The sequence below is a fragment of the Gobio gobio genome, assembly GCF_949357685.1.
Source record: "Gobio gobio genome assembly, chromosome: 22".
Taxonomy (NCBI): Eukaryota; Metazoa; Chordata; class Actinopteri; order Cypriniformes; family Gobionidae; genus Gobio; species Gobio gobio.
Genome location: NC_137118.1, coordinates 18,952,334 through 18,978,441, shown reverse-complemented (window position 1 = coordinate 18,978,441; position 26,108 = coordinate 18,952,334). Strand labels below are relative to the sequence as shown.

The following is a 26,108-nucleotide window of genomic DNA, read 5'->3' as shown; positions in this document are numbered from 1 at the left end:
AATTTACCTGCTGCACATTCATTTCTAAATCAGTTTAAGTGAATCAACAGAAATGTGTTGCAGAGTAAACAAAGAGTGATTCAGTGCGATGTGCAGTGACATTTATATCTGCTACACATTCATTTTTAATTCAGTGTGAATGTGATGTTAAGTGACTCCACTTGTGTCTTTTTCACATTCATTTTAATTCAGTTTGAGGATATTTAAATGTGTTATATAGTAAGCATGTTTAAGTGTAAATCAGTGCAAATGTGATCTGAAGTGACTCCATTTACACCTGTTACACATTTATAGTATTTTAATTCAGTTTGAGGGAATTAACAGAAATGTGTAACTGAGTAAGCCAATTTAAGATTTAATCAGTGTGAATGTGATCTGAAGTGACTCCACTTACACTTGCTACACATTTAATGAACTGGGTAAGACATTTGAGAGTATAATAGTGTGAAGGATATTTTAAGTGACTCCATTTGTATCTGCTAAGCATTTTTTTTTTCAGATTGGGTTCATCAAAAGTCAAAAGTTGTAGAGTAAGTAAGTAGAAATAAAGCAATGTGAATATTATCTATAGTACCTGCTACAGGACATGTTCATTTTTAATTTAGCTTGGGAAAATTAATAGTAATGTGTTATATGGTAAGCAAATTGAATCAGTGTGAATGCGATCTGAAGTGACTCCACTTATGCCACACATTTATGTTGATTCAGTTTGATGGAAACAATAGGAAAGTGTTACTGAGTAAGCTGATTTAAGAATGAATCAGTGTGAATGCAATCTGAAGTGACTCCAGTTGTACTCTCTACACATTCATTTTTAATTCAGTTTGAGAGAATTAATAGTAACGTGTTGTATGGTAACCAAATTTAAAAGTGAATCAGAGTGAATCTAAAGTGACTCCACTTATACCCTCAGCATGTTCATTCACATTGTTAAAGAATAAGCACATTTAAAAGTATATTAGTGTGAATGTGATCTGAAGTGACTCCACTCATACATGTTTCATATTCATTTTGATGCATTTTAAAGGAAACAACAGAAGTGTGTTATTGAGTAAGCAAATCTAAAAGTAATGTGTTCTAAAGCGACCACTTACTAGTTGTTTGGAACAGGAGTGGGTTGACAAATGGTGGGGTTCTGACTCAAATGGGCTGATGGTGCTGCACGACCAGGGCGAGTAGTGGGCAAGACTCTCTTCTCCACCATGACACTTACAAGTCATACGCCCACCACCTACACCCTCAGTATGCTAAAGGAGGAGAAAGAGAGAGATGACAACATTCTATCTCCCACCCACCCGTGTGCAACAGGCTGCCAGATTAAAAAAATGGGGGTGGAAAGAAACAATGCAAAGTGACTCAGCCTCCATAGTGCCAAATCTTTCTCTGAGAGTTCATGCGTTTCAAAGCGCTTGGGCGCACACACAATTTTCAGGACAGAACTGCTTCTTGCTTTGGATTTATCAGTTGCTGAGCAACAGACCCACTTAAAATAGCTTAACACACCTCAGAAGGGCGACTGCAGCTTTAGTGCCAAAGTTATTATTCGAAGAAGCAACAAATCTTATTTAACACCATTTTAGCATGGTGCAGACATGTGGTGTAGTTTTCCCAGGATACACACCTCTAAAAACACCATATCACTGGGCCGTACCTCTGGACACACATCCACAGTGAAGACCGGAGAGGACTGGGAGGGCCTGTTCATGTTGCTGTGATGATGTACCCACTGTTCCTGTTTGTGGCGATAGAGTTCCTCATAGCCAAGAGGAACACGGGCATATGTGTCCTAAACAAAAGACAGAACATAAGATTTTAACTTCGCTATTCTCATGATGAAACAGCATAATCACCTATTTTACATTTAAAAGTGAAAGGTGTCATTTCGGAGCGACCAGTGGCATGCAAATTATGACGTATAATAATAATCAAGTTTCAAATATTCCCTTGTCTTAATTGCTTGGATAAACAGGAAGACACACCCCAAAATAATGCCTTTGATTGAGCTAATGTTGTGCGGATGGACAAACATGAATTTACATTTAATCACATTTTTTTGTCCACACAGACAATTATGCACAAAGCCACAAAGCCACAAAACCACATCCATGTTCATGTTATAGCCCACAATCAAAAAAGGCCAATATTAAAATTCTGTACTATATGTCTAATTATAAAGATATAGTTTTAAATGTTACGCATTAATTTAGGCAACACAACATTATAATGAACAGTATGAAAATGGATGTTAATTTCGAGATTTGCTTAAGATTACATTTAATAATGTTATTAAATGATTGTGATTTCAAAGATTAACTTTAAGTGAGCATTAGATGATGGTAACGGTAATATAAATGTAAAAATAGGGGACATGAACGTGCACAAATATAATTAATTAAATATCCTGTATCACTGCTATTGTTAACTGTTTGTTAAGCGTTATTTTAGTATTATTTATATACTATTATAGTTTTTATTAATAATTTGAATCAGCTTTTCAGTTTTCTTTTTAGTTTTAGCAAAAAATTTTAGTAATTTTGCTGTGTGCTTCTGTCATTTCTATTAGTTGTAGCTTAAACTAAAATAAAAAAACTGAAAGTATAAAAATAAAATCTAAATATTAAAAATAAAAAACTATATATATATATATATATATATATATATATATATATATATATAGGGTAGAAGAAAGTTCAACTCTTACTTCAGCAATACAACAAAAACATTAAAACAGGTGGTTTATCTAAAGTCACTTATTCGTATGGTTGAATTTGATCATCAAAGGTCAGTTTTAATTAAATAAATCAGATTAAATAATCAGATTAATTAAATAAAGTATATTTGTGTTATTAAACATATTCAATTACTGCAGGTGTGCATAATATTCTGATTTGCATTTCACTGTTTTTATTCATTTTGAAGAATACTGAATCTATTTTTGTGCAAGTGAGATGATTAAATGCATGCTCACATTTAGTCTAGAACTACAATAACCATAATTTCTGTCATGACAACTCTCGGAGTGTTTGGCATGGTTATGGATATGACAATGTTGATATGTTTGGTCTTGGCGGGACTTGGCTACCGCCAATACACTGCTGTGAGCAAGTAAGACATGCCGCTGCTGTACAATAGCATACATGAATTACCCGTGGCAGATCTATACAGGTGGAACTGGGGATGGTGGAGGGTTTCTGAAAGGCCGCTGCAACTGCTACAGCAAATGCTGAACAAGTATTTGAAGGTTGAGCAGAGAGCTCATTGGCTACTGATAGAGCAGGAACCAATCAGCTGTGCCCCATAGAGAATGATGTGCTTTCAAGCATATTTAGTTAAGGACCTATCAGCCTGCCCCATCTAGAGTTTGATGACAGAACTTTGTATGTTCAAACAGCACACACAAGGCACACAAGGAGAGGTGTAACTCGAGTTACTAATTTGAAAAAATAAGTCAGATATTTTGTTGTAAGTTTTAAAGTAATCTGATTATGTAACTAACGTTACTTCTAATGCATTACTACCCCCAACACTGCCTATAAGACATGATAAAATGAAACATGCCCTATGCATTGCCGCTCTCTGCTCCGCTGTGCTGCAGTATGGGCTGTCCAGCGAGTTATAGCGCTCCCGAAGTGGTGGCTGGTAGACGGCGGAATGAAAAACCTCAGGAGGTAGAGAGTTACTCCTCCCGCCCTCCCTGGGATACAGCGGCGGCCTCCATGCTCGTCTGCTGTCGTAGACGGGGGTGTACATCCCGTGTACGTGAGTGTGGGACAAAGAGTTATAGGTAGAAGGTGGCCCATAAGGGCCGGGGCCTAATCTGTCTTGAGGAGGATTAGAGGGGTGCTGATCGGGGTATAGAGGGCCCATCGAAGGGGGTAACATGGACTCGGGCACGTTGCTGGAACGATGGAAGCGAGCGCTGCATGACCTGTGAGGAGGAACTGTGGAAGAAAAACAGAAGTGAGTGAGTGTAATGGATATTATGCCACAAGAGCGATACAGGGTTTGTCGCTTACTGGCAGGTTGGTGGTAGGGTGACAGGTCATATGTTCTCTGGTCCTGAGAGTGGTAAATCTCAGGATGAGCTCTCGTGAGGACAGGGCCGTGTTTGAGGAGACTTTCCTCTACAGACATTACCGAAGCTATCGCAGAGGACTGGCTGTGACTGATGGGATTTCTGGGGGAAAAAAACAGCTTCCATAAGAATCAAAGATGGACAATGATATACAATTTAGAGAATCTAAATGTAGAGAGAAATGTCACATTCATATTTGGCTAAGTCATTTTAAGAATTTCATATGAATAAAATTAAAACATTTTGAATGCGTTTCATCTTTAGCATGTTAACACATTCAGTATATTAAATTATATAATTAAACAAAGCAATAAATAAATATATTACTAGATTAATATGATTGTATTGTGACATAAAAAATAAGTATTTATAATAACAATAATTCTACAGACAATTTTTTGTCTTAATTGCTTTCAAACATTAAACCATAGAGTTTATATTTAGGTGGAAAACTGCAGGAAGACCTCAAAGCTTCTGTATTTTGACAGATTTATGAACAATTGCTGATTACAAAAGTTCAACCGCACAGAAAAGTAATAGCACACCTCTCCTCAACAATGATTTGAGGCATCATTCAAGGCTGTAGCACAAATGTTGCCGGAGTTAAGCACTAAAGTTTGTCCAAATCTATAAGTTTGAGCTTTAGTAACAGTGATGCTTGCCTTGGCAAACAGTGTTAATAAAACGCACTTACTGTTCTAGGTTGGTCGCAGGCAGTCCGTTAGCACCATTGGGAAGCATTTTGTCTTCCTGGTGGTCTCCTCCTCTTGGAATGAGCTGAGTGGGAGATGCATCCTCTTTCTCATGGTTCTTCAGCCCTCCCATGCCCACCTCTGACCCTAGGATTACTCCTTTGGTGCTGGCTTTTGGCATAACTGCTGGAACTGACAGGAAGGGCCTCACCGCCCCACTGGCTTTCCTATTCCTCATTCTGTGTCTAAAAGAAACAGAAAGATGTTGAGAGAGCGTAAGGGAAGGACGGAGGGAGGGACGGAAGGTAGATCCAGGAACCGTCATGCCAGAATTCTGCAAAGTGTGCTGTTGTGTTAATGGGATTGTGTGGGTGAGCTTGAATAAGAATGAGGAAAAGGTGAGGAGGTTCATGTGTGCCCGTGTTTTTTGTGGATTATTACACGAGACTGGCTGGATATGGTCATCAACCTTGTGTGTGTGTGTGTGTGTGGTCCAGGTAAACCCTACATTATGGGGACAAAATGTTTTAGGTCCCCATGAGGAAAACAGCTTATAAATCATTCTAAGTGATATCTTTTGAAAATGTAAAAAATGCAGAATGTTTTCTGTTATGGGAAGGTTTAGGGGTAGGGTTAGGGGATAGAATATACAGTTTGTACAGTATAAAAATTATGATGTCTATGGAAAATCCCCATAAAACGTGTGTGTGTGTCTGTATGTTTGTTTTTGTGATTTATGAGGACACAAATTTGTATAATGACATGGGTATTATACTGGTATTACGACGTAAACATGAAATATGAGGACATTTTATATGTCCTCATATTTAAAATTGCTTTAAAAACATACTAAACAATGTTTTATTAAAAATGTAAAAATGCTGAATGTTTCCAGTGATGGGTAGGTTTAGGGGTAGTGTAGGGGGATAGAATGTACAGTTTGTACAGTATAAAAACCATTACGCCTATGGAATGTCCTCACTTAGATAGCAAAACAAACCTGTGTGTGTGTGTGTTCATGTTTTTCTATCCCGGTGGGGACTTTGACCTGAATGCACACCGACTCATGAGGACTTGTGTCACCGTGGGGACCTAAATTGAGGTCCCCATGAGGAAAAAAGTTTATAAATCATACAGAATACGTTTTTTTGAAAATGTAAAGATGCAAAAAGTTTTCTGTGATGGGTAGGTTTAGGGGTAGGGTTAGTGTAAGGGGATAGAATATACAGAATATACATAAAAAACATTTCATCTATCTATGGAGAGCCCCCACAAAGATAGTGAACCAGAACCAGTGTGTGTGTGTGTGTGTGTGTGTGTTCTTACTTCTCAAGCTCCTCCTGCGTGTGGGCAAAAGTGCAACTGGCCCCTCTCGGACAGCCGCCCTGCTGCCTTAAGTCCCTGCACATACTCGTTTTGTACTTGCTGTTGGGTTGAGCCTGAACAAAGAGAACAGTATAATGTTTCAGACAACTGTTTCAGGATCAGCCAAAAATAATAATAAATTGGTTATAGATCGCTCTTTCATAGCTCAGGAAACGTAATGGGTATCATTTATTTAAGTATCAAAATTGTGTCAGAAGTTTCTTTCAAAATGCCTTGGGTGCAATAAAAATAGATACAAATGGGTCAATAGTTGACGTACTGTATGAGTATAGAGCTATTAAATTAATGTGAATATCACGGCTGTGATCATTTGTGACCTTCTCCATCATTTGGAGTCACTTTGACCCAGAAATACATTTATACACGAACATACATTTCTAAATATATTCAATACATGAAATAGTTTTTACTGTAACGCTAGACAAAGGATGCCAGGAAGGGAAAAGCTGTGTTAATTAAATAATACAATCTTTAACACGTTAAACAGTAAATATTAATAACATTATTTGCACTGGCCTACTTTTTGCACATCCTAGTTAACTGTTTGTTTATATTTATACAAAAAAAATTCTCTCTTCTTTATAGTTTCTTATTTATGCTTCCCATTTCAAACTTTCTCTTTCACTTTACTATCTTACCTTACAGATGTCTTTTATTAATATTATTCTTTTATGCCTGGTTTTCTTACTATTTCAAAGCCCTTGTATACCAAAACAAATTCCTTGTACATGTAAATCCACTGTACTTGGCAATAAAACTGATTCTGATTTTTGACAGACCTAAATGATTACATTTTGGTAAGCTTCATGTTATCTTTTAACAAAACCTCTGATGTTCATTCATGCTTTTTTGTGATTACTTAAAGTAAAGATCAGAAGACGATAGTGGTATGAGAGGTATATCTGTCATCCGCTACATTAAACAACATTTAATGTTTGAATTTCCTGATTAAATTGACATAATTTCAAAGCTTTTTGTATTGCAGGAAGCTGTACTTAAAGGCACAATATTTAAGATTTTTGGATTAAAATGAATCCGTCATATCCAAGTTACCCGCGATTTCCAAATTAAAGAAAATAATGTGATTTTAAGTGGTCAAATATTACTGTAACAAAGTTCAAGTTTAGGGAAGAATGATGTGGGAAGTAGCAAAAGTTAAACACAACTTTAATTGTAAAATAAACATAAACAACAAAACGAAAGGCGCAGCAGTGGCCGAATGCGGCGTTTAAGCATAATAAAAGCTCCAGGGCTCCTCCATGGGACTCGAGATCGGTGTATCATGCAGGTGTCTCTCACTAGTATTCGCTCCACCAGCCTCGTTCCGTTCCCGCGGCTCTCAGCCCCGCCTGCTTCATACCACAGTAACGTTAATAAAACTTTAATACATCAACTCATCTATGAACATGATTTCATATCATGATCCTTCGGATTGCTTTCCATCGACTGTTGAGGTGAAGACGACAACTTTCACGCTCATTCACGGCTAGGGTTGGGAACCGAGAACCGGTTCTTATGCAGAACCGAAACTGATTTTTGAAAAATACCAGAACCGTGCGAAATTCCTAAGTTTCGGTTCCGAAAACGGTTCTGGTGCAATGTGTGTGCGAAGCGCTGGAAGCGAGTGACAGCCAGTGTTGCCAGGTCCGTGGTTTTCCCGCGGAATTGGGCTACTTAAACACTGTTGACACGGGCTGTGTTTCATATCCGCGGGTTGAAGCGATTGTGCAATTGTGCGGGTTTTGTTGTGAAAACCTGGCAACCCTGGCTCACCTCATCATGAATATTAATTACGTTGCCTGCCGCTTCCAGGAGTGCAACGCAGTTCAGCCTGAAAGCCCTCGCGCTACACATTTATGGTTTTGCGTCAGATATTTTCTCGTTGACCACCAGCATGGCGAAGAGAAAGTCACAAGTATGGATTCATTTCCAAAGAATGAATGATAATGAAGCAAAATGTAACACATGTGAAAAGTTAATAACATGCAAAGGAGGCTGCACTAGCAATTTGACAAAACATTTGCTACAGCACAGAGTGCCACAGGGCTTATAACAGATTTATAGTGAAAGGCCTATATATATATATATATATATATATATATATATATATATATATATATATATATATATATATATATATATATATATATATATATATATATATATATATATATATATATATATATATATAAATATGTATGTCAACCGTTGAGTCACCATGGTTTAGGTAAGCGTTTAGGCAGAATTACCTTTGTAATGCTCAATTGCAATTTATTATTTACAAGTTCACTGAATAACTGAATTACTATTAAATTAATATACAACTAATTAATAAATATAACTAATAAATATAATTTATAACTTGGTTTTATTCAGAGACAGAGAGATAAAATGTAATAAGACAATTTCAGAGGTGTTCATTTGAAAAAAAATGTGTTGCAAGAATGGCTTAATTAATACTGTAATATATGTACAGTACAGGACTTTTTTGACATTGCCAACCTGTAAATTAATTTTAGAGCAAGTAATAAACACAAAATGGATTGTTTGAGTTGCGTATTGTGCCTTTTTCCTTTACCACTATTTGTTTAATAATTTTAATGGAATCGGAACCGGAATCGTTAGGCGGAACCGGAACCAGAACCGGAACCGGAAAATTTCTCACGATTCCCAACCCTATTCACGGCATCATCAAGCTATTTATTTTTGCAACACCTTTGTTATTGTTTTGAATAAGTGACCTCTAGCAGCGAAACTTACATACTGTGCCTTTAAAGTGATGTAGAATGAATACATTCAGCAGAATCCATCCTGAAACAGTTTAATGAGAGATCAGGCTGTACCTGGGGGCTTTCATTGCTCTTCTTGCTGAAGTTTTGGATGAATTCCACCAGCCCATGGACAACAACCTTCACAGCCAATAACACGCTCTCCAGCTCCGCCCAGAATGGAGCGTCCGCATCTACACAAACACACATACACACACACAGGTTATTGCTATGTAATCTGATTGTGTTTGCACCCCTGTGGAAGTGTGAGTGCGAAACCTCACCAGGGTTGTGGTCGATGCCGGCCAGAAGCTCGAGAGGAGCTCTGAGGCTGTTGAGGTTAGCTGGGTCTCCTGTTCTCTGCAGGATTATGGTGAGCTCCTGCACACTCTTTGTAAAGGATTCTGGGGACTGAAGCTGTGGCGTTGGGGTGAAAAAGGACAAATGCATTCAGATTAGCACCAGAGAGACAAAATTGCCAAACATATTCAACTAAAATCTAGAAATATTTGCTTTATTACAACATTGTAATTATGTAATTATTATTTAATTATATATATAAACCAAAAAAATAACGATTTATTAATGTTTATATTAACTATATGTGTCGAAGGTATGGATTTTGGTATGGATTTATGCTTTGGATGTTCTCAGACTAGAAAACTCAAAATGAGATCAGATGGGAAAATCTGTGTTTTCACATTCAGAATCTGCCCTTTGAGTAATCATCATTGACAACCAAGCACAAACACATATCCCAAACATTACCATTACATACATTAAAGGAATGTTTTGGATTATTTACAACTTTTTTGCAGCTAGTGACAGATTGCATTATCAGACAGATTTTTAATGTTTGTACAATTCTTATGCTTATCAAGGCTGCATTTATTTGATGAAAAATACAGTAAAAACAGTAATATTACTTTAAATATATAATAATATAATTTAAAATAACCTTTATAATTTAATATACTGTATGTTCAAATGTAATTTATTCCTCTGATTTAAGCATCATTACCCCAGTCTTCAGAGTCACATGATCATTCAGAAATCATTCTAATATGATGATTTGCTGCTCAAGAAACATTTCTTATTATTATCAATGTTGGAAACTGCTGTAAGTGCTGCTTAATATTTTTGTGGAAACCGTGAGGATTCTTTGATGAATAGAAAGTTCAAAAGAACAGCATTCATTTGAAAAATGAATATTTTGTAACATAATAAATGTCTTTACTTTCACTTTTATTCAATTTAATGCATTCTAAATAAAAGTATTAATTTCTTTCAAAAAAAATTAATCTCTCTGTCCCCAAACTTCTCATTGGTAGTGTATGTATTACATTATTTAAAAAATTAAAAAAAAAAAAAAAAAAGAAAAAAAAAAAAAAAAAAGAAAAAAAAAAAAATATATATATATATATACTGAAGGCCAGTATCACTGATACTAATGTCTCTATGAAACATTAATGACGTTACATTACAGTATAACTGAATGCTCCCAATTTCAACATTTATTAGGCTTTAAAAAAACTACTTTCAATTTAAGTGAACTTAAACAATCTTTACATAAACCCATTATAATAAATGTTATTTTTACCAGTGCTTTCCCTGTTAGACATATACAGAAATGTAATAGTTATCAAACACCTTTCTTAACTGCATAAATAATAAATGAAATGTAGATTAATCATCATTAAAGCTACAATTTTCTCTGTTCCCGTTGTTCTTTGATGAACATTAATGACAGGCATCATCAGTGCTCCTGTCACTTTAAGAACGGCCGCTGACGAAGATTACGCGGGTCTGACACGCTGTCCCGCGCATCTCATTTCCTCACAACTCTTTAAGTTAATTTAAGACGTTATTTAACTAATTTAAGACTCCTAATATGAGAATACTCAAAATTCTCTGAGTTGTTGTTATTGTTTGTTCAAGAGCAAAAGAGAACTCGATGTGAGCAGGAGACTGACGCGAGTCTGTCTGTGCGTCGAGTGTGTGTGTGTGCGTGTGTGTGTGTGTGTCAAAGTGTGCCTCGATTAGCTGACATGAGACGCAGCCACACAGACAGGACATTGACATACAGTGTGTTCTCTTGTGTCTTGTCGCGCTTGGAAGCATTTACATGAATAAGAGCGTGATGATCATGTAACGCTAGGCAAAATGGATATAAAAACGGACGCTGCGTTATTTGCGTTAAATATTTTTAATGCGTTAAGCTGAAAAAATTAATCGCCCGCGTTAACGCGTTAATTTGCCCAGCCCTAATATATATATATATACATACATTAATATATATTTTTATTATTATTTCATACGGTCAAAAAGGTTGGAATGTTTAAGATTGTTTAATGTTTTTCTCTCACCAAGGCTGCATTATATACTATGATACTGAAAAATATTATTACAGTTGAAAATAAGTTTTGTGAAAGATTGGGGGGACACAGAAATAAATACTTTTATTCAGCAAGGACTAATTAAAGGCTTGACATTAAGCCTGTTCACGTGCTTGTCCTTCGGACAAGTAAATCTGTCATTCATTTGTCAGAGTAAAAAATTAGCTTGTCCGGAAAAAACATATCTTTTCTTTTGTGTTGTAAATATAATTTATTCTGAAGAAATATTCTCATCAGTGTTCAGTCAGATTTGACACATTTAAATTAGCATATTTGTGATATTTTTTACCTATTTGTAATTTCCCCCTAATCATCATAGGCTATGCTTCAGCTTTCATTTTATATTCTATTTTGATTAATAAATTAAATTAGAATAAGATAGGGCTGTAGGGTTGTTACCAATTCAATTAAATAATTTACACTGAAAAATTACAACTGCATTAAATAATGTTATGAGATTGTTTTAAATATTTTTTGAATGTTCAAATAAGAAATGCTGGAAAGAATGGTTTAGAATTTCGATTTCTCCTCGAGAGTCTGCGTGAGCCTTAACAGCGCAACCTTCTTACCGTCAGTACATTATACATTTATATATTATTATCCACTATCGTTCGCCACTTACACTAAAGGAATGCAGAATCATTCTTTCATTTCGGTGATTCCCTAGTTATTTGAAGTTATTTCCTAGAAATTGATCAAAAGTGACAGTAAAGACATGTATAATGTAACAAAAGATTTATAGATTTATTGTTCTTTGGAACTTTCTATTCATCAAAGAATCCTGAAAAAAATTTATAATAGTTTTCACTGAAATATTACACGCCACAACTGTTTTCAACATTGATAATAATAATAATAATAATAATAATAATAATAATAATAATAAATGTTTCTTGAGCATCAAATCCTCATATTAGAATGACTTCTGAAGTATCATGTGACACTGAATATTAGAATAATGGCTATTACTCCAGTAAGAATTTATTATATTATATTATATTATATTATATTATATTATATTATATTATATTATATTATATTATATTATATTATATTATATTATATTATATTATATTATATTATATTATATTATATTATATTATATTATAATAATTTTGATGGTTTGTGCGATATACATGCAGTACCTTGTCTATGATTGACTGCATGTGAGATTTGTGCATGAGATCCCCGTACAGCAGAGATGACCATTGCTCGGGTGAGATACGCAGTCCCGCTTCCATGGCGATGTGAACGATTTGAGCGTCATGTTCGCGGCGTAGGGCTTCATAAGTGCGAAACTCCTCTTTGAGCTGCATGAGTGAGGAGTCTTCATCACGTTTGGTCACCTGAAAGGAAATAAACAGAAAAGGCTGTTTGTGTGCACAAATCAGTTTAGCACAAGCCCCTATAATTAACACACTCAAATGCTCCAAATAAGCAACATTGATTGAAGTTTGATGTAAATGATCTCATTAAGATGATTTATTTCATACGGTGCCACAGTAAATCAAGCTCCAGTGAAAGATCCATTTACAAACATCAAGCTGTTTGGATGCATATCAAGACTTTATTAGATATTCCCATTGCCAAGCACTTTATATCCACATCATATCAAGTTACGGCAGGCTTAACACATTAGATAACTCTTTTCCTGTCTATTCATGCCGCAAGGGGCTTCATACTGAGCGTAATGGCTGTTAAGTGATCAGCGGTTTTAGCGCAATCACTGCGTGAAGCTGATTTTAGCTCTGACCTTAAAGCAGGAGGCGCGGTACAGCAGCTGAACTACGTGACCAATGCTGGTCTTAGACGCCTGAGGGAACCGCGCTTCGAGTTTCTGCACCACGAACAGCACCAGAACCTTCCGCGAGAGAGCCGAGCCGTCCTCCAGAGCCAACAGCACCAGCTTCAAAGCATCTTCCTGCATGGCTGCAATATATATATATATTTATACAGACAAAGACACATAGTTAGTGCTGAGATCAATGTGTGCTTGGTCATGTCGAAGGTATGGATTTATGCTTTGGGTGTTCTCAGACTAGAAAACTCAAAATGAGATCAGATGGGAAAATCTGTGTTTTCACATTCAGAATCTGCCCTATGAGTAATCATCATTGACAACCAAGCACAAACACATATCCCAAACATTACCATTACATACATTAAAGGAATGTTTTGGATTATTTACAACTTTTTTGCAGCTAGTGACAGATTGCATTATCAGACAGATGTTTTAATGTTTGTACAATTCTTATGCTTATCAAAATAACCTTTATAATTTAATATACTGTGTGTTCAAATGTAATTTATTCCTCTGATGCAAAGCTGAATTTAAGCATCATTACCCCAGTCTTCAGTGTCACGTGATCATTCAGAAATCATTCTAATATGATGATTTGCTGCTCAAGAAACATTTCTTATTATTATCAATGTTGGAAACTGCTGTAAGTGCTGCTTACTATTTTTGTGGAAACCGTGAGGATTCTTTGATGAATAGAAAGCTCAAAAGAACAGCATTCATTTGAAAAATTAATATTTTGTAACATTATGAAAGTCTTTACTTTCACTTTTAATCAATTTAATGCATTCTTACTAAATAAAAGTATTAATTTCTTTCAAAAAAATTGAATCTCTCAGTCCCCAAACTTCTCGTTGGTAGTGTATGTATTACGTTATTTTAAAATATATACATGTATATATATAAACTAAATAAAAAATGTTAATACACCATAACAACTTGCTCAAACCAAACTGAATTTACGGTAATAGCTCTCCAGCAACTTTAGCTACTTGGGACAATGAGACAAACAGATCATTTTCCTCTTAGTTTACTAATCTACCGACAGACTTGTCAGTTAATAATAAACCATTTCTGTTTTTCTGAGTTGTGTAAATCTCATTCACTGTCATTAAATTTTATTATGTGTTATCTTCATTATACTTTACTCTCTTGATATCACTATTAGCATTGGCCTTTGTACATTGCAATAATGTACAGTAGAACCTAACCTGATATCTAATCATAGGGGGTTTAAAAGCAGAAATGTAAAGCCTAGTACATAAAGATACTGTGAAGTTATCTATTTGTCCTTTTGGGACTAAATTTTCAATGAATTGAAATTCTGGATATATAAGTTATAAGTTGTAAATAACCCGAAATATGCACAAAAATTAACCAGGTCTATATCTTTAAAGGGGTCATGACATGGATTTTTAATATATGCCTCCTCATTCTGATTGGGTAAATGATCTGTCCTACTCCTAAACTTTGTTTAAAAAAACATCACCTTTGGAGCTGGATTAAATAAATGATTTGTTTATCATGACGTTTTAAGCTACGAAACGTGTGCACGCTGTTTAAATGGTACAAAGACCTCTTATATGTCAAAAGATCAAGGCAAAGGCATCAAGGCATGACCCCTTTAATGCTGAATTATGAAATGAAGCAATACTAGAAATCTTACACACATCGTAACACGGAACTCACCAGGTCCAAGGAACTGGCAGCCGCGTGCCCGCACGGCAGCCCATAGGTTGGCGGAGAGCTGCTGTGGGTTCTGGTGCTGCAGGATCAGTTCAGTGACAGTGCGCTCTCCTAGTGATCTGCACGCCCGTACCGCCCGCATACGCCCCTCCTCCTCAACCAGCTGACAGTTCACCAGGGTCACCAGCTTCCTCTGCATGGGTCTACTCAGCGTGCTCTGACTGAGGGTCACTACACCTGTGTGGGAGAGCAAAATGCATAGTTACATTTCTATGCATAATTCAAAAATAGGCATAATATTATGACAGGTGAAGAGAATAACACTGATTATCTCTTCATCACGGCGCCTGTTAGTGGGTGGGATATATTAGGCAGCAAGTGAACATTTTGTCCTCAAAGTTGATGTGTTAGAAGCAGGAAAAATGAGCGGGTTTGACAAGGGCCAAATTGTGATGGCTAGACGACTGGGTCAGAGCATCTCCAAAACTGCAGCTCTTGTGGGGTATGGCCCCGAAGGCTGGACCGTGTGTTCCAATTAAACAGACGAGCTACTGTAGCTGAAATTGCTTAAGAAGTTAAGGCTGGTTCTCATTGAAAGGTGTCAGAATACACAGTGCATCGAAGTATGTTGTGTATGGGGCTGCATAGCCGCAGACCAGTCAGGGTGCCCATGCTGACCCCTGTCCACTGTCAAAAGTGCCAAAAGGGGCAAAAGTGGGCATATGAGCATCAGCAATGGACCACGGAGAAACAGAAGAAGATAGCCTGGTCTGGTGAATCACGTTTTATTTTACATCATGTGGATGGCCGGGTGCATGTGCGTCACTAACCTGGGGAAGACATGGCACCAGGATGCACTATGGGAAGAAGGCATTTTGTGATGCCCCCCCCCCCCCCCCTTTTTTTATTTTTAATACATTTGCAAAGATTTAAACAAACTTTTTTCACGTTGTCATTATGAGGTATTGTTTGTAGAATTGAGGAAAAAAAGAATGAATGTATAAATAATGAATTTTAAAATGTAATATAATCTAATTACAAGTACTTCATTTTTGGAATCTGATTAAGTAATCCAGATTACATGTAATCAGTTACTACCCAGCACTGCTTGTCAGTTCGTTTTCCCCACAGTTAATCTACTACTATTCTTACTTCCAGGAGCTGCTAAACATCCCGAGGGTGAAAGTCCCATGAGTCTTATGACTACACCACACAGTAATAGTGGAGGCTTGGCAGAAGAGCTCTGATATGAGCTCAAAGCTCGTCAATGAGGAGTTTAAGAGCTTTAGCCTTTGGCGCCCCACTAGTCTGCCGTGAGGAGTAACTTTTATTGTTACTCTAATAAAACAGTCAATTGAGTCCTGAAACAGACTTTTCCACTCACAGCAGCTTCAGTTTCCTGAAGCTTTACTGCTCATGGAGACCAAGTGTTTTATTGGCCTACAAATAGCCATTCAAGTGTTCAATAGTCAACAGTGGGAGATTATTCAGTGAAAAATAAGTGACACAAGCACCTGATATGTAAAAATGCTCTGGTTATGGTTTACTTCTTTTGTTTGAAACTATTTTACTGCTTTTATTAAGAATTGCTAAAGATGTATGTATATTGTAAACAAATAAAATCCCAGCAGGCTTTTCTTTTGTTTAAGAAGTGGCCTTTGGGTTTCACAGTTTTTTTTGTTTTTCACTCTGACGCAAATATCTCCAACCACAGACAGATCAAGCACACATACCCACTGAACAACAGGAAATGTTGCTCTATTCTAATCTATGCTCATTCAGCCGCAAACCTAAACAATAATGCAGCACTCACAGGCGTTGTTTGTGACATCGGAGTGATGATCTACCTGTATCATTCTCTTCACACCCTCACCTTTTCCTCCACTGATTGGTTTGAGATACAGCGCCAGCTCCTCCACACACATCCTGCACACTTCATAATGTCTCGTGTCTTCAGCACTGCCCACACTCACAATCTCTCCCTCCGGAACCTGCAGAAGAAAAAAAATGGCATTGGCAGATATGAAGCCCCGCCAGCAGATTTCTACTGTGCGTCTACATCGCGATGTCACTGTTAAAAGCATCATTGGAGACCACTGGGGAAAATTACCTGTTTGGAGTGAAGCTAAATTCAAATATTTAATTGTAATAAAGAAAATTATTACATAAGCCAAAAATAAATAAACATGAGAAATTCATTGGGATTCGTGATAAGTCACTAAGAAGTTCATTAGTAAATGAATGGTAAGAAAAAATAAATAAATAATATATATATATATATGTATAGTATTGTAGGTTTCAATTCATTTCTTGTAAAACCTTTAGTGACAAGCACAATCAAGACACTGTAAATAAAACGATTAAAATTTTTTTTTTTAAGCTTCACAGCTCTGAAAGGCAACAACACTGGGTGACCTGGGGCCGTATTCACAAAACATCTTAAGGCTAAAGGTAGCTCCTAACTTGCCGATTTAGGAGCAACTCTTAAAAATAATGGCCGTTTCAGTCCTAATTTTAGGACTCCTAAATCTTTGCTCTCTAAGAGTATTTCACAAAGCATTTTAACTCTAAAACTAGCTCCTAAATCTGTGAAAAGTTAGGAGTAGTCAAGAGGACTCCTAAGTCACTAAGACCAAATCACAAACAATCCTAGTGGTTGTCGTGGACCTTTCTCCCCTTTCTCTCTTCCACTTCGCTTCCTGTCTACTCACTGTCCTATCATAATAAAAAGATGCAAACATAAATGGCAAAAATAATAAATAATATTTACTTATTTAATAAAGAAAGAAAAAAGAAAATAATATCTGTTTACCTGTGGCAGTTATTACACGAGTTACACATACAAATGATTGGATAGAGTACAAGAGTAAAATAAGCCTATTTGGCGTGCTGTCCGAGGGGATCAAGGGCTCCAAGCTCGGAATTGAGCCCAAACCCAGAGTATTGCCCCTTATCTCCGGCTGGGCTGAGAGTGAGGAGTCAGGGTGGCAGAGGGATGCAGAAAAGGGTCGTGGTAACTAGGCAAGTCGGCTGTACACTGTAAATATGTCTTTTCTCGAGCTGATTAGATAGTGCTCCTCCCGAACCTGTTTATTTGTTTATAAAACATATTTTGTCACTTGAATTCTGCAATCTCTCAAGAAGGAGGCTGACAATTATTTTTGTTTAATTAGTGACACTTAGCCTCATGGGCACCGGAACCATTGTATGTGGGTGGGACAAGACCCACCCACTTTTTACGATCAATGATATTGGACCCACTCACTTATCATCTCTAATTCAGCACATGTCTGTTTACCTACCCAGGGTTCCTACACAATTTTCATTTCAAAATTCCATACTTTTCCAGACTCGAATTTCCAGACTTCCTGCAGATTTTTCCGACCATATTTAACTTGTTCTGATAAAATGTTTTCAAATTCAACTGCAAACAAGTGTTACATTCTAAAGATTTAGTATTGGCGTTTTTGCCTTTTATTAGGATAGGAAAGTAGCTAGACAGGAAGTAAGGTGGGAGAGAGAGGGGGCGGGATTGGGAAAAGTCCATGAGGCAGGACTCGAACTCGGGTCTCCCGAAGCTCAACAGCACTACATGGCGATGCACTTACCCACAATGCCATCGGCACCGACAAGTCTGTTACACTCTGAGTCAGAACCTCTATGTAGGCTATCTAATATTTAGAAATCCTATATTAAAATATTGCCTTTTGTGTCCTTAACGATCAAAATGCTAAATCAGTCACAATTTTTTTACAGGGTTATTAATTTACCCAAACATTTAATTTCTATCATAATTTACTTACCCTCATGTCATTCTAAACTAATAAGACTTTTGTTAATCTTGGAAATCTTGGACACATGAAGATATTAGGTGATTAGTTCACCTCAAAATGAAAATGTCCTAATCATTTACTCACCCCAATGCCATCCAAAATGGCAACCAACTCAGTTGGTTGCTCAAAAACTTAATTTATCTTTCACTGAAGAAAGTAAGTCATGGATATCTTGGATGGCATTGAGGTGAGTAAATGACACTTTCATTTTGGGGGTGAACAAGTCCTTTAATAAAGGGACTGAAATCTCTCAGATTTAAAATTTTAAAAATGTTAATATAATAAACTTATGGTTTTGAAAGACATGGGGGTGAATAAATGACAAATTTTCATTTTGGGTGTACTATTCCTTTAAGAACTCCACCATCGACTCCTCAAACCCAACTTGCTTTCTCAAAATACAAAGTGCCGTGTTAACCACTGTTGAACTGAGAAGAGGAAGGAACACACAGGTCTGACCTTTACTGCCATAGCTAGGCTACAAGTTTTTCATTCATAGAAAAAAAAAACTATTGTGTATATATTGATTATATACATTTAGAAATTCTTAATTTTATATTTAGAAAATGAAATAGGGACAATAGTCTGGAAACATAAATATTTTTCCATACTCTGATTTATTTTTTCCATACTTTTCCAGACCTGGAAATTACTCAAATCAAATTCCATACTTTTCCATACTTTTCCAAACCCCGTAGGAACCCTGCCTACCCCTAACCGATAAACACTAATTATTAAACACATGTTAGATGCTTTATTTCCACTTTTCTAATATTTTCTTCATTTTTATTGAAAATAAATGCCTTTCCAATCTGATATGTGATGGGAAAAGGGAGTAGAGTGAGTTCGGCAAAGGGTGGTTTCGAACCTCGGTTCGATTTAGGTCAAAACTTGATGACATGCATCTTACCCCTACTCTATTGCTGAATCTCAATAATATAGTGATTTCCGTAATTTTGTCATGCCCAACCAGACGTTTAGCAAACAAGGCAATATTTGTACTTAATGTAAATGGCATCTACTCCAGTAAAAATTTTCTGAGAGAGGACCCACCCACTTTTTTTTTGCTTCCGACACCCATGCTTAGCCTACTTTTTAAATTTTTTATTTGAATATGGCAAAAAAAAAATATTTTAAAACCTTTATTTGAATATGGCAAAATGTTTTACTTGAAAACGTTGATCTCAGCAACTTTGTGAATAGGTTTTAAGAGAAAACTCTTAACTAAGAACTTTTACTGCTATTTAGGAGAACTCAGTGGTGAGATAAAATGTTTTGTGAATAGGACCCCTGATCTACACAAAAACTCAAAAGCAATCCTATCAATCCCCCAGCATGCCCCACTAACCGGAGCCCCAACCAGCTGCAGGAGGGCACAGTTGACAGGCAGCACATCAATGTCAGTGCTAATGGCCGTCTGGTCAAAAGGACAGGCCTTGCGGTGCAGTTTGTGCAGGCAGGTCTTGCAGACGGTGTGCGAGCAGCCCAGGCTGATGGGCTTGTGGCTGCAGGCGTCAAACTCATTGTAGCAGATGGGGCAGGATAGAAACTCAGTCCACTGAGCTGCCTGCACCGGCATCCTGTGACCTCCAGGTGGAACAATCACGCTCAGGGAGATCGCATGCCGCCACGCCCCAGCGCCTTAAACACACCTGCGGAGAGAAGAAGACATTGGGTCTCAGGATGCGTTCACGTAATTATCGTAATTTCGAGATGACAAAACGTGATGTTGTACTCTGAGCTGTTCACATGCTCGGACTGGGAATAAAGCGTTTTTATGGTAACACTATCAACGCCTAAATTAATCTGTGTCAGGTGGTACAGCAGTCACGTGGTGTAGGAGCTCTCAGAAAATTCCCAGTTATGGCGTGAACTGTACCTTCATTCACTAACCGTGCATTCACACAAATCTGCGCATTAAATGTTTTTGACGTTATGTATTCATACTACTTTTTTTCTGAATTTACAGGGGGAAAAAAACCTGAAACCACACTTACACAAAATGAATGATTCAATGACAAATATTTTTGGTATACATTGGTGTAACAATGTAATGATACAATCCTGAACCACCTACCTGGTTCCTTCAACTGGGACTTTGTCTTCCACCAGTCTCTCATTCGCCACCAGAACCACTTTACCATTTTACGGCATGAGGCTGGGGGGGTTGGGGGGGGGGGTCGTTCTGTCACAGTTATGCTCAGTTTAGAATTTTGTTTTCTATCAGTCGATAGATGGCTTATATATCAGGGGTGTCCAAAGTCGGTCCCGGAGGGCCACTGTCCTGCAGAGTTTAGCTCCAACTTGCCTCAACATACCTGTCCTGTTTCTAGTATGCCTAATAAGACCTTGATTAGCTGGTACAGGTGTGTTAAATTGGGGTTAGAGCTAAACTCTGCAGGACAGTGGCCCTCCAGGAGCAGGATTGGACACCCCTGGCTTATATGTTTAATAAAGATTGTCGTAATTTATACCGTCTTCTTTATCACTGGACTTAAACCATGACACATAGGTTGTGCTGTTTGTTTTTGCATGTAACCCATGATTTTTTTTAATTGTTCCGGTAAGGAACCACTCAAAACATTCAAGCAACCGCATAGCAACCACTTAGCAACCACTCACCAACAACCTAGTATCATGGCACTCATATTCTCTTTACATATTCTCTTTCGCTCTCACTTCCCTGCTTCTCTTATGCAATTTCTTATTGCCATCACCTTTCAGCTCCAGGAATAAACTGTCTTGCACTCAGATTCATTCATGTTCTTCACATCTCCATTCACTCAAGCCCTCCCTCACTCATTCTCTAGATCCCTCTATTTGTTTCTGAACTCCTCTCAGCCTGTTTGCTGCTCTTCAGGGACTTCCTGCAGGACAGAACGTGGAGCAGATAAGAGTGATTTACAAACAGCTATCAACAGTATGTTGACTGAAACCCCGCATTAAACACATTTCACAAACGTCAGGGAGAGGAACAAATAAAAAAGACAGCTGAAAATGCACTTTATCTTTACCAGCGGCTCATGGATGGCTCTTGTCAGAAAGTGTAAAATTACAGAGGTAAAAGAAATCATTCATTCCCTTACTTGGACACCCCAGCTAACAGGGAACCTTCCCATAACTTTCATTAAAGTTTTTTAAAGGTTGTGTAAATGTTAGGACAAAACATTCTTAAAATAATGTTTATGGAACGTTCTTATAACACTATTAATATTTTATATTCTTTCTCGTAATGTACAGAGGAAACAATGTTCTCAGAACGTCCTTGTGATGATATTAATATTTGCTGAATATTCCTGTATTGTTAGCAGAAAACATTGTGATATTTTGTTTTTGATTAATGTTCTTATAAATTTTAATAGAAAATGTTGATTAACTAAATCTTGGGAGAATATGCTTTTTGACCATTATTCTCAGAAAATTTTAATCATTAGGGATCTTTCTCAAAACTTCTTCAAAACTATGTTCAATAATGTTCTTCAATAATAACAAGAGAACGTTCTCAATAACGTCTTCAAAACGATAGAATAATCAAGAAACCTTGGTACATTAAAAACTAGACGTTTAAAAAACATTCGTTTTCATAACTTAATGGGAGAGTTAGCGAAACGTTCTTAGAGTATATTTTGTTGGCTGGGACCATAAACTGTAAAAAAAAGTCTGGGACAGAGCTGCAGCTGTCACGTAACTGCTGTTCTAGCACCTGCTGGCCGGATGAACCCCTCGGTTGATGTCTGTTCCTCCAGGAAAAGCTTCGGTGACACTCCATACATACCCTGTCAGAACTACCATGTCATCCAAAATTATGCAAGGGCCCCCACTGCTGTTGAGAATCAATCATTTGTCAGGGAGACTCTTGCCTGCGGCCATGTGGGCACTCCTTTCTTTCAGAACATTTTATTCATCACACTCTTAAAAGTACAAGAAAAACAGCGTTGGTTCATCTAAAGCAATGAAAAAAAATCACTGTATAAAATCTTAACTGTTAGGTAAAAGAAAAAAAAAGTTTGGGGGCAAAGGTTTATTGGCAAAAACCGCCTTTACGAGAAGTGAATCCTTTAACACAAAGTAGTAGACTATATAACATAGAAAATGTAATACATACTGCATTACTTTTAAACACTATTCTAAACAATTCAGAGGCAAGCTTAGAAAAGAAATACGATGAATACAGTAACACCCGAAGATAGTAAGTTGCACATACATACATTAAAAATTAGTTAAATTACGCACCATGTAAGTGACCGTGCGCGTGAAACATCCACAGTAGCTTGAATCTGCTCGCGCGAGTCATATTCCCACGCTGCTGTTGAATTTAATGTAGTTGGGACCACGCGTGTGACAAAACCTGTTCGTAGGGTCTGAATATAGTTGCGGTGGTGGGTTTCGGGGCGTTGTGATTCATGGTCACGGGGAGAATCTGCGCGAGGGAATAGCCTACTGTTATTACACGCCCACTCAGCCACCCGAATCACGCGAGTGAACATCATCGACACACTTCGCTTAGCCAACAGTGTGCGCGGCGTATTACACATGTTACCTTTATAATTACAACTGTATTAATACAAGGAATGTTGCTACACAACAAGAATAGGTAGGCTATATCAATAATTTGGCCTAAATTACGCAGCAGTGACGTTAAAATATATTTTATATAGAGTAAAATGGGGTTGTTTGAACAGAGCACGTCGTGTGTGGAACGTGTTGGGGAAAAAAACACAAAGATCAGTCAAGCTCATAAACAGGAAATAACTTCGCTGTCTTGTGACCATGTGACGCGCAGGGACCGAAGAAGATAGAAAATCTGAACTCAAGCAGGAAAACGTTTGAAAGTCATTTAATAGCCTATATTACTGTAAAACAACATATTTAATTCATATGCTCGTGCTAAAAGTTTAGGTAAAGTAAAACTGCACACTGCTGAACTCCTAAATTGTCACCTAAATAATGTGTGAGTAGGCCGATATAATTTATAAACATTTAGAGTTACTCCAACACTCTGATTTAACCCACATCCCAACCAACATCGCCATATAGACAAGGATAAACCATAAAATGGTCACTTTCATCAAGCCAATTTGCACCTGGTGCCTCAGTAGGCTAGACCCTTGATGGATGGTCCCGTGTGTTTCATGGAAAGCACTTGCTCCAATATATCAACAGGCCCAGAACCTGAACCCTAGGAATGCTGAGGGGTAATGGGTGCAAATGTGCGCGCCAGTATATCTTTAGGTCACTGTGACCTTAAAGTTGGAACATCTTATCCTTCTCACCCCCAACACCACCTCTGGCTTCTTACTTCTGCACATACACATTTTTGTAGTTCATAAACCAAGAGCCACACATTCAAATGGAAACTTTCACTCCTTTCAAGTTGCAATGGCAAAACAAAGAGATGAATCAACTTAGTGAGAGTTCTCCATAACTGTTATTGTTGTATAAATAATTCGTTATTACTGTTGTCATTACCTGTGGCCAGTCGAAATATAGCTTATATATATATATATATATATATATATATATATATATATATATATATATATATATATATATATATATATATATATATATATATATATATATATTATATTTATATACATTTGCTGCTTGCCATGCTGTTATGTTGGTTATGCCTGCAAATGACCATCACTGCAAAAAAAAAATTTGTCAGGTAGGCTAACCTAAAATGTGCTTTATATGGTAATAACTAAATCAACTGGTTTATTCAAGGCAATAAATGATTTTGGGCTATTTCTAAGAATGGAATCATGTAGAAAAAGGTCACGAGAGTGCATTTGTGCTCTTACAGTGTATAGTGAAACTGAAACTATAAGGTTTATTGTCTGAAATGTGTTTTTGTATTATGTGTTTTTAAACATAAAGAAATGATAGCATCCTTATTAGTTTCAATGGAAATGAACATGATCTAATTATTTGGGTGGATCGGATGAATGAAACGTGGAAGAATCAATTGTTCTCCAGACGCGGAAGTCTTTTGAGCGCGAATTGTGCTTGATGGTCGTCGTTGTGCAACTTTACTGACATCTGTGCACCTATAAACTTACAGGCTACTTTATCTTCTTAGCTTACATATACAGGTGGATCATCGGGTTCACAAAACTATCATGGAAATGACTGATTATACATTGCAAATGCATTCCTTATTATTCTTTTCCAAGCATTCTATTAGCGTTGGAATAAATGGAATTATATCTAATGTTATGCAATGCACATCACCCCAATAACAAATAACTAGATGTGCAACAAACTTAAAGCAAGGCGACATCGGCATGCTGTTGCTCATGCATCACTGTCCATTGTCTGACTATTTGTTTTCGTAGAAACTAAAGTTTGAAATTAATTTTATTATAGGGATGATGTTGCATAATCATTTCGCGCACATCTTGAAAGCAGCGCGCGCCACACCAGCAGCGATCCTCAATGATAGGCTACTCCCCAATACTAAGTCGCGCGACTTGCACTTACCGTAGGCGATACAGAGTATCATCATAACCGTCCATAGTTTATGTGCACTTCGCCATCAAGACCAAATTCTTCATCGCATTCAATTATTCACAGCTGAGCCAGTCTTGTTTTTCAGATTTTTTTGGTGTCCTTTTATTCCGTCCAGACATCACATAAAATAACATATGTAATTTCCATAGATTTGGGAGCGCATTCCCTGACAGCGCGACATGTTCGGCATGAGCAGGTACACTCCCATGACCGTCAGCGAATATACGAAAACTACTATGACGAAGTATTCCTTTTTAATATTAAACAGCAAGGCGTGTGCCATTGGATGGCAACGACACGGCTTCTGCGTTATCTGATTAATATTCATGAGCCAAGCCCTCTGTTTTAGGGTAGGGGAAAAAAATATTCACAATTACTGGACAGTAAGCTATTGCGTTCGTCATTTCCTACCCTAAATTAATAATGTTACTGAAACTAGTAGGCTTAACCTACATAAAGTGATACTTTAGGCTGTGAGACTGAAATCCGTGTCAATTATTGGTTGTTCAAAATGAGGTGTGGTTCAAGATATTTCGTTGTAATCAGTAGCCTATTTTAAATAAATTAAATAAATATGCATCTACGTTTTTGTTTTGTTTAGAATTTGTTTTGAATACATATTTTATAACAAATTAGCAGTTGCATTTGCAAGTCTGAAAAATCATGTAATAGCCTATAACGTAATAAAAGAATACTTAATGGAACTAAAATCCTTACATTCTTTACGATTCCCAGCTTTACTCTCCAAAGTTACCAAGCAACCTTCTTATTACCTAATTAATATTCATTGGCCAAGCCTTCGCCATAGTAGGATTCGCAATTTCAAAGATCCGTCAAGCAGTGAGATTCCGAGTCCATATCACTCCGCCGCAGATGCTCGCATCCCAAATTGAGCTGTGGATGTGCATTTTTTAAGCCTAAAATGACTCGGTCAGATCCTGAAACTGTGCTGCTTTTC

The 26,108-nt window shown here is 37.1% G+C and overlaps 1 protein-coding gene across 2 annotated transcripts in view; it reads right to left on the bottom strand.

The window, feature by feature from the left end:
* Positions 1 to 25,374, bottom strand: part of rc3h2 (ring finger and CCCH-type domains 2) — a 29,165-nt gene extending 3,791 nt beyond the window's left edge. The window contains exons 1-14 of one of the 2 annotated variants that reach the window (XM_079804888.1): positions 25,121 to 25,374; positions 19,983 to 20,286; positions 16,675 to 16,792; positions 14,805 to 15,038; positions 13,071 to 13,246; positions 12,463 to 12,663; positions 9,206 to 9,338; positions 8,997 to 9,115; positions 6,094 to 6,206; positions 4,770 to 5,012; positions 4,017 to 4,177; positions 3,559 to 3,941; positions 1,622 to 1,786; positions 1,095 to 1,247 (exon numbers count right to left, since the gene is read on the bottom strand). In XM_079804888.1, coding sequence (XP_079661014.1) covers positions 1,095 to 1,247; positions 1,622 to 1,786; positions 3,559 to 3,941; positions 4,017 to 4,177; positions 4,770 to 5,012; positions 6,094 to 6,206; positions 8,997 to 9,115; positions 9,206 to 9,338; positions 12,463 to 12,663; positions 13,071 to 13,246; positions 14,805 to 15,038; positions 16,675 to 16,792; positions 19,983 to 20,213 — 2,430 coding nt within the window. In that variant the 5' untranslated portion in view covers positions 20,214 to 20,286; positions 25,121 to 25,374. The remainder of the gene's footprint in view (positions 1 to 1,094; positions 1,248 to 1,621; positions 1,787 to 3,558; positions 3,942 to 4,016; positions 4,178 to 4,769; positions 5,013 to 6,093; positions 6,207 to 8,996; positions 9,116 to 9,205; positions 9,339 to 12,462; positions 12,664 to 13,070; positions 13,247 to 14,804; positions 15,039 to 16,674; positions 16,793 to 19,982; positions 20,287 to 25,120) is intronic. The other variant, XM_079804889.1, reaches the window with a different exon arrangement.
* Between the last annotated feature and the right edge of the window lie 734 nt (positions 25,375 to 26,108).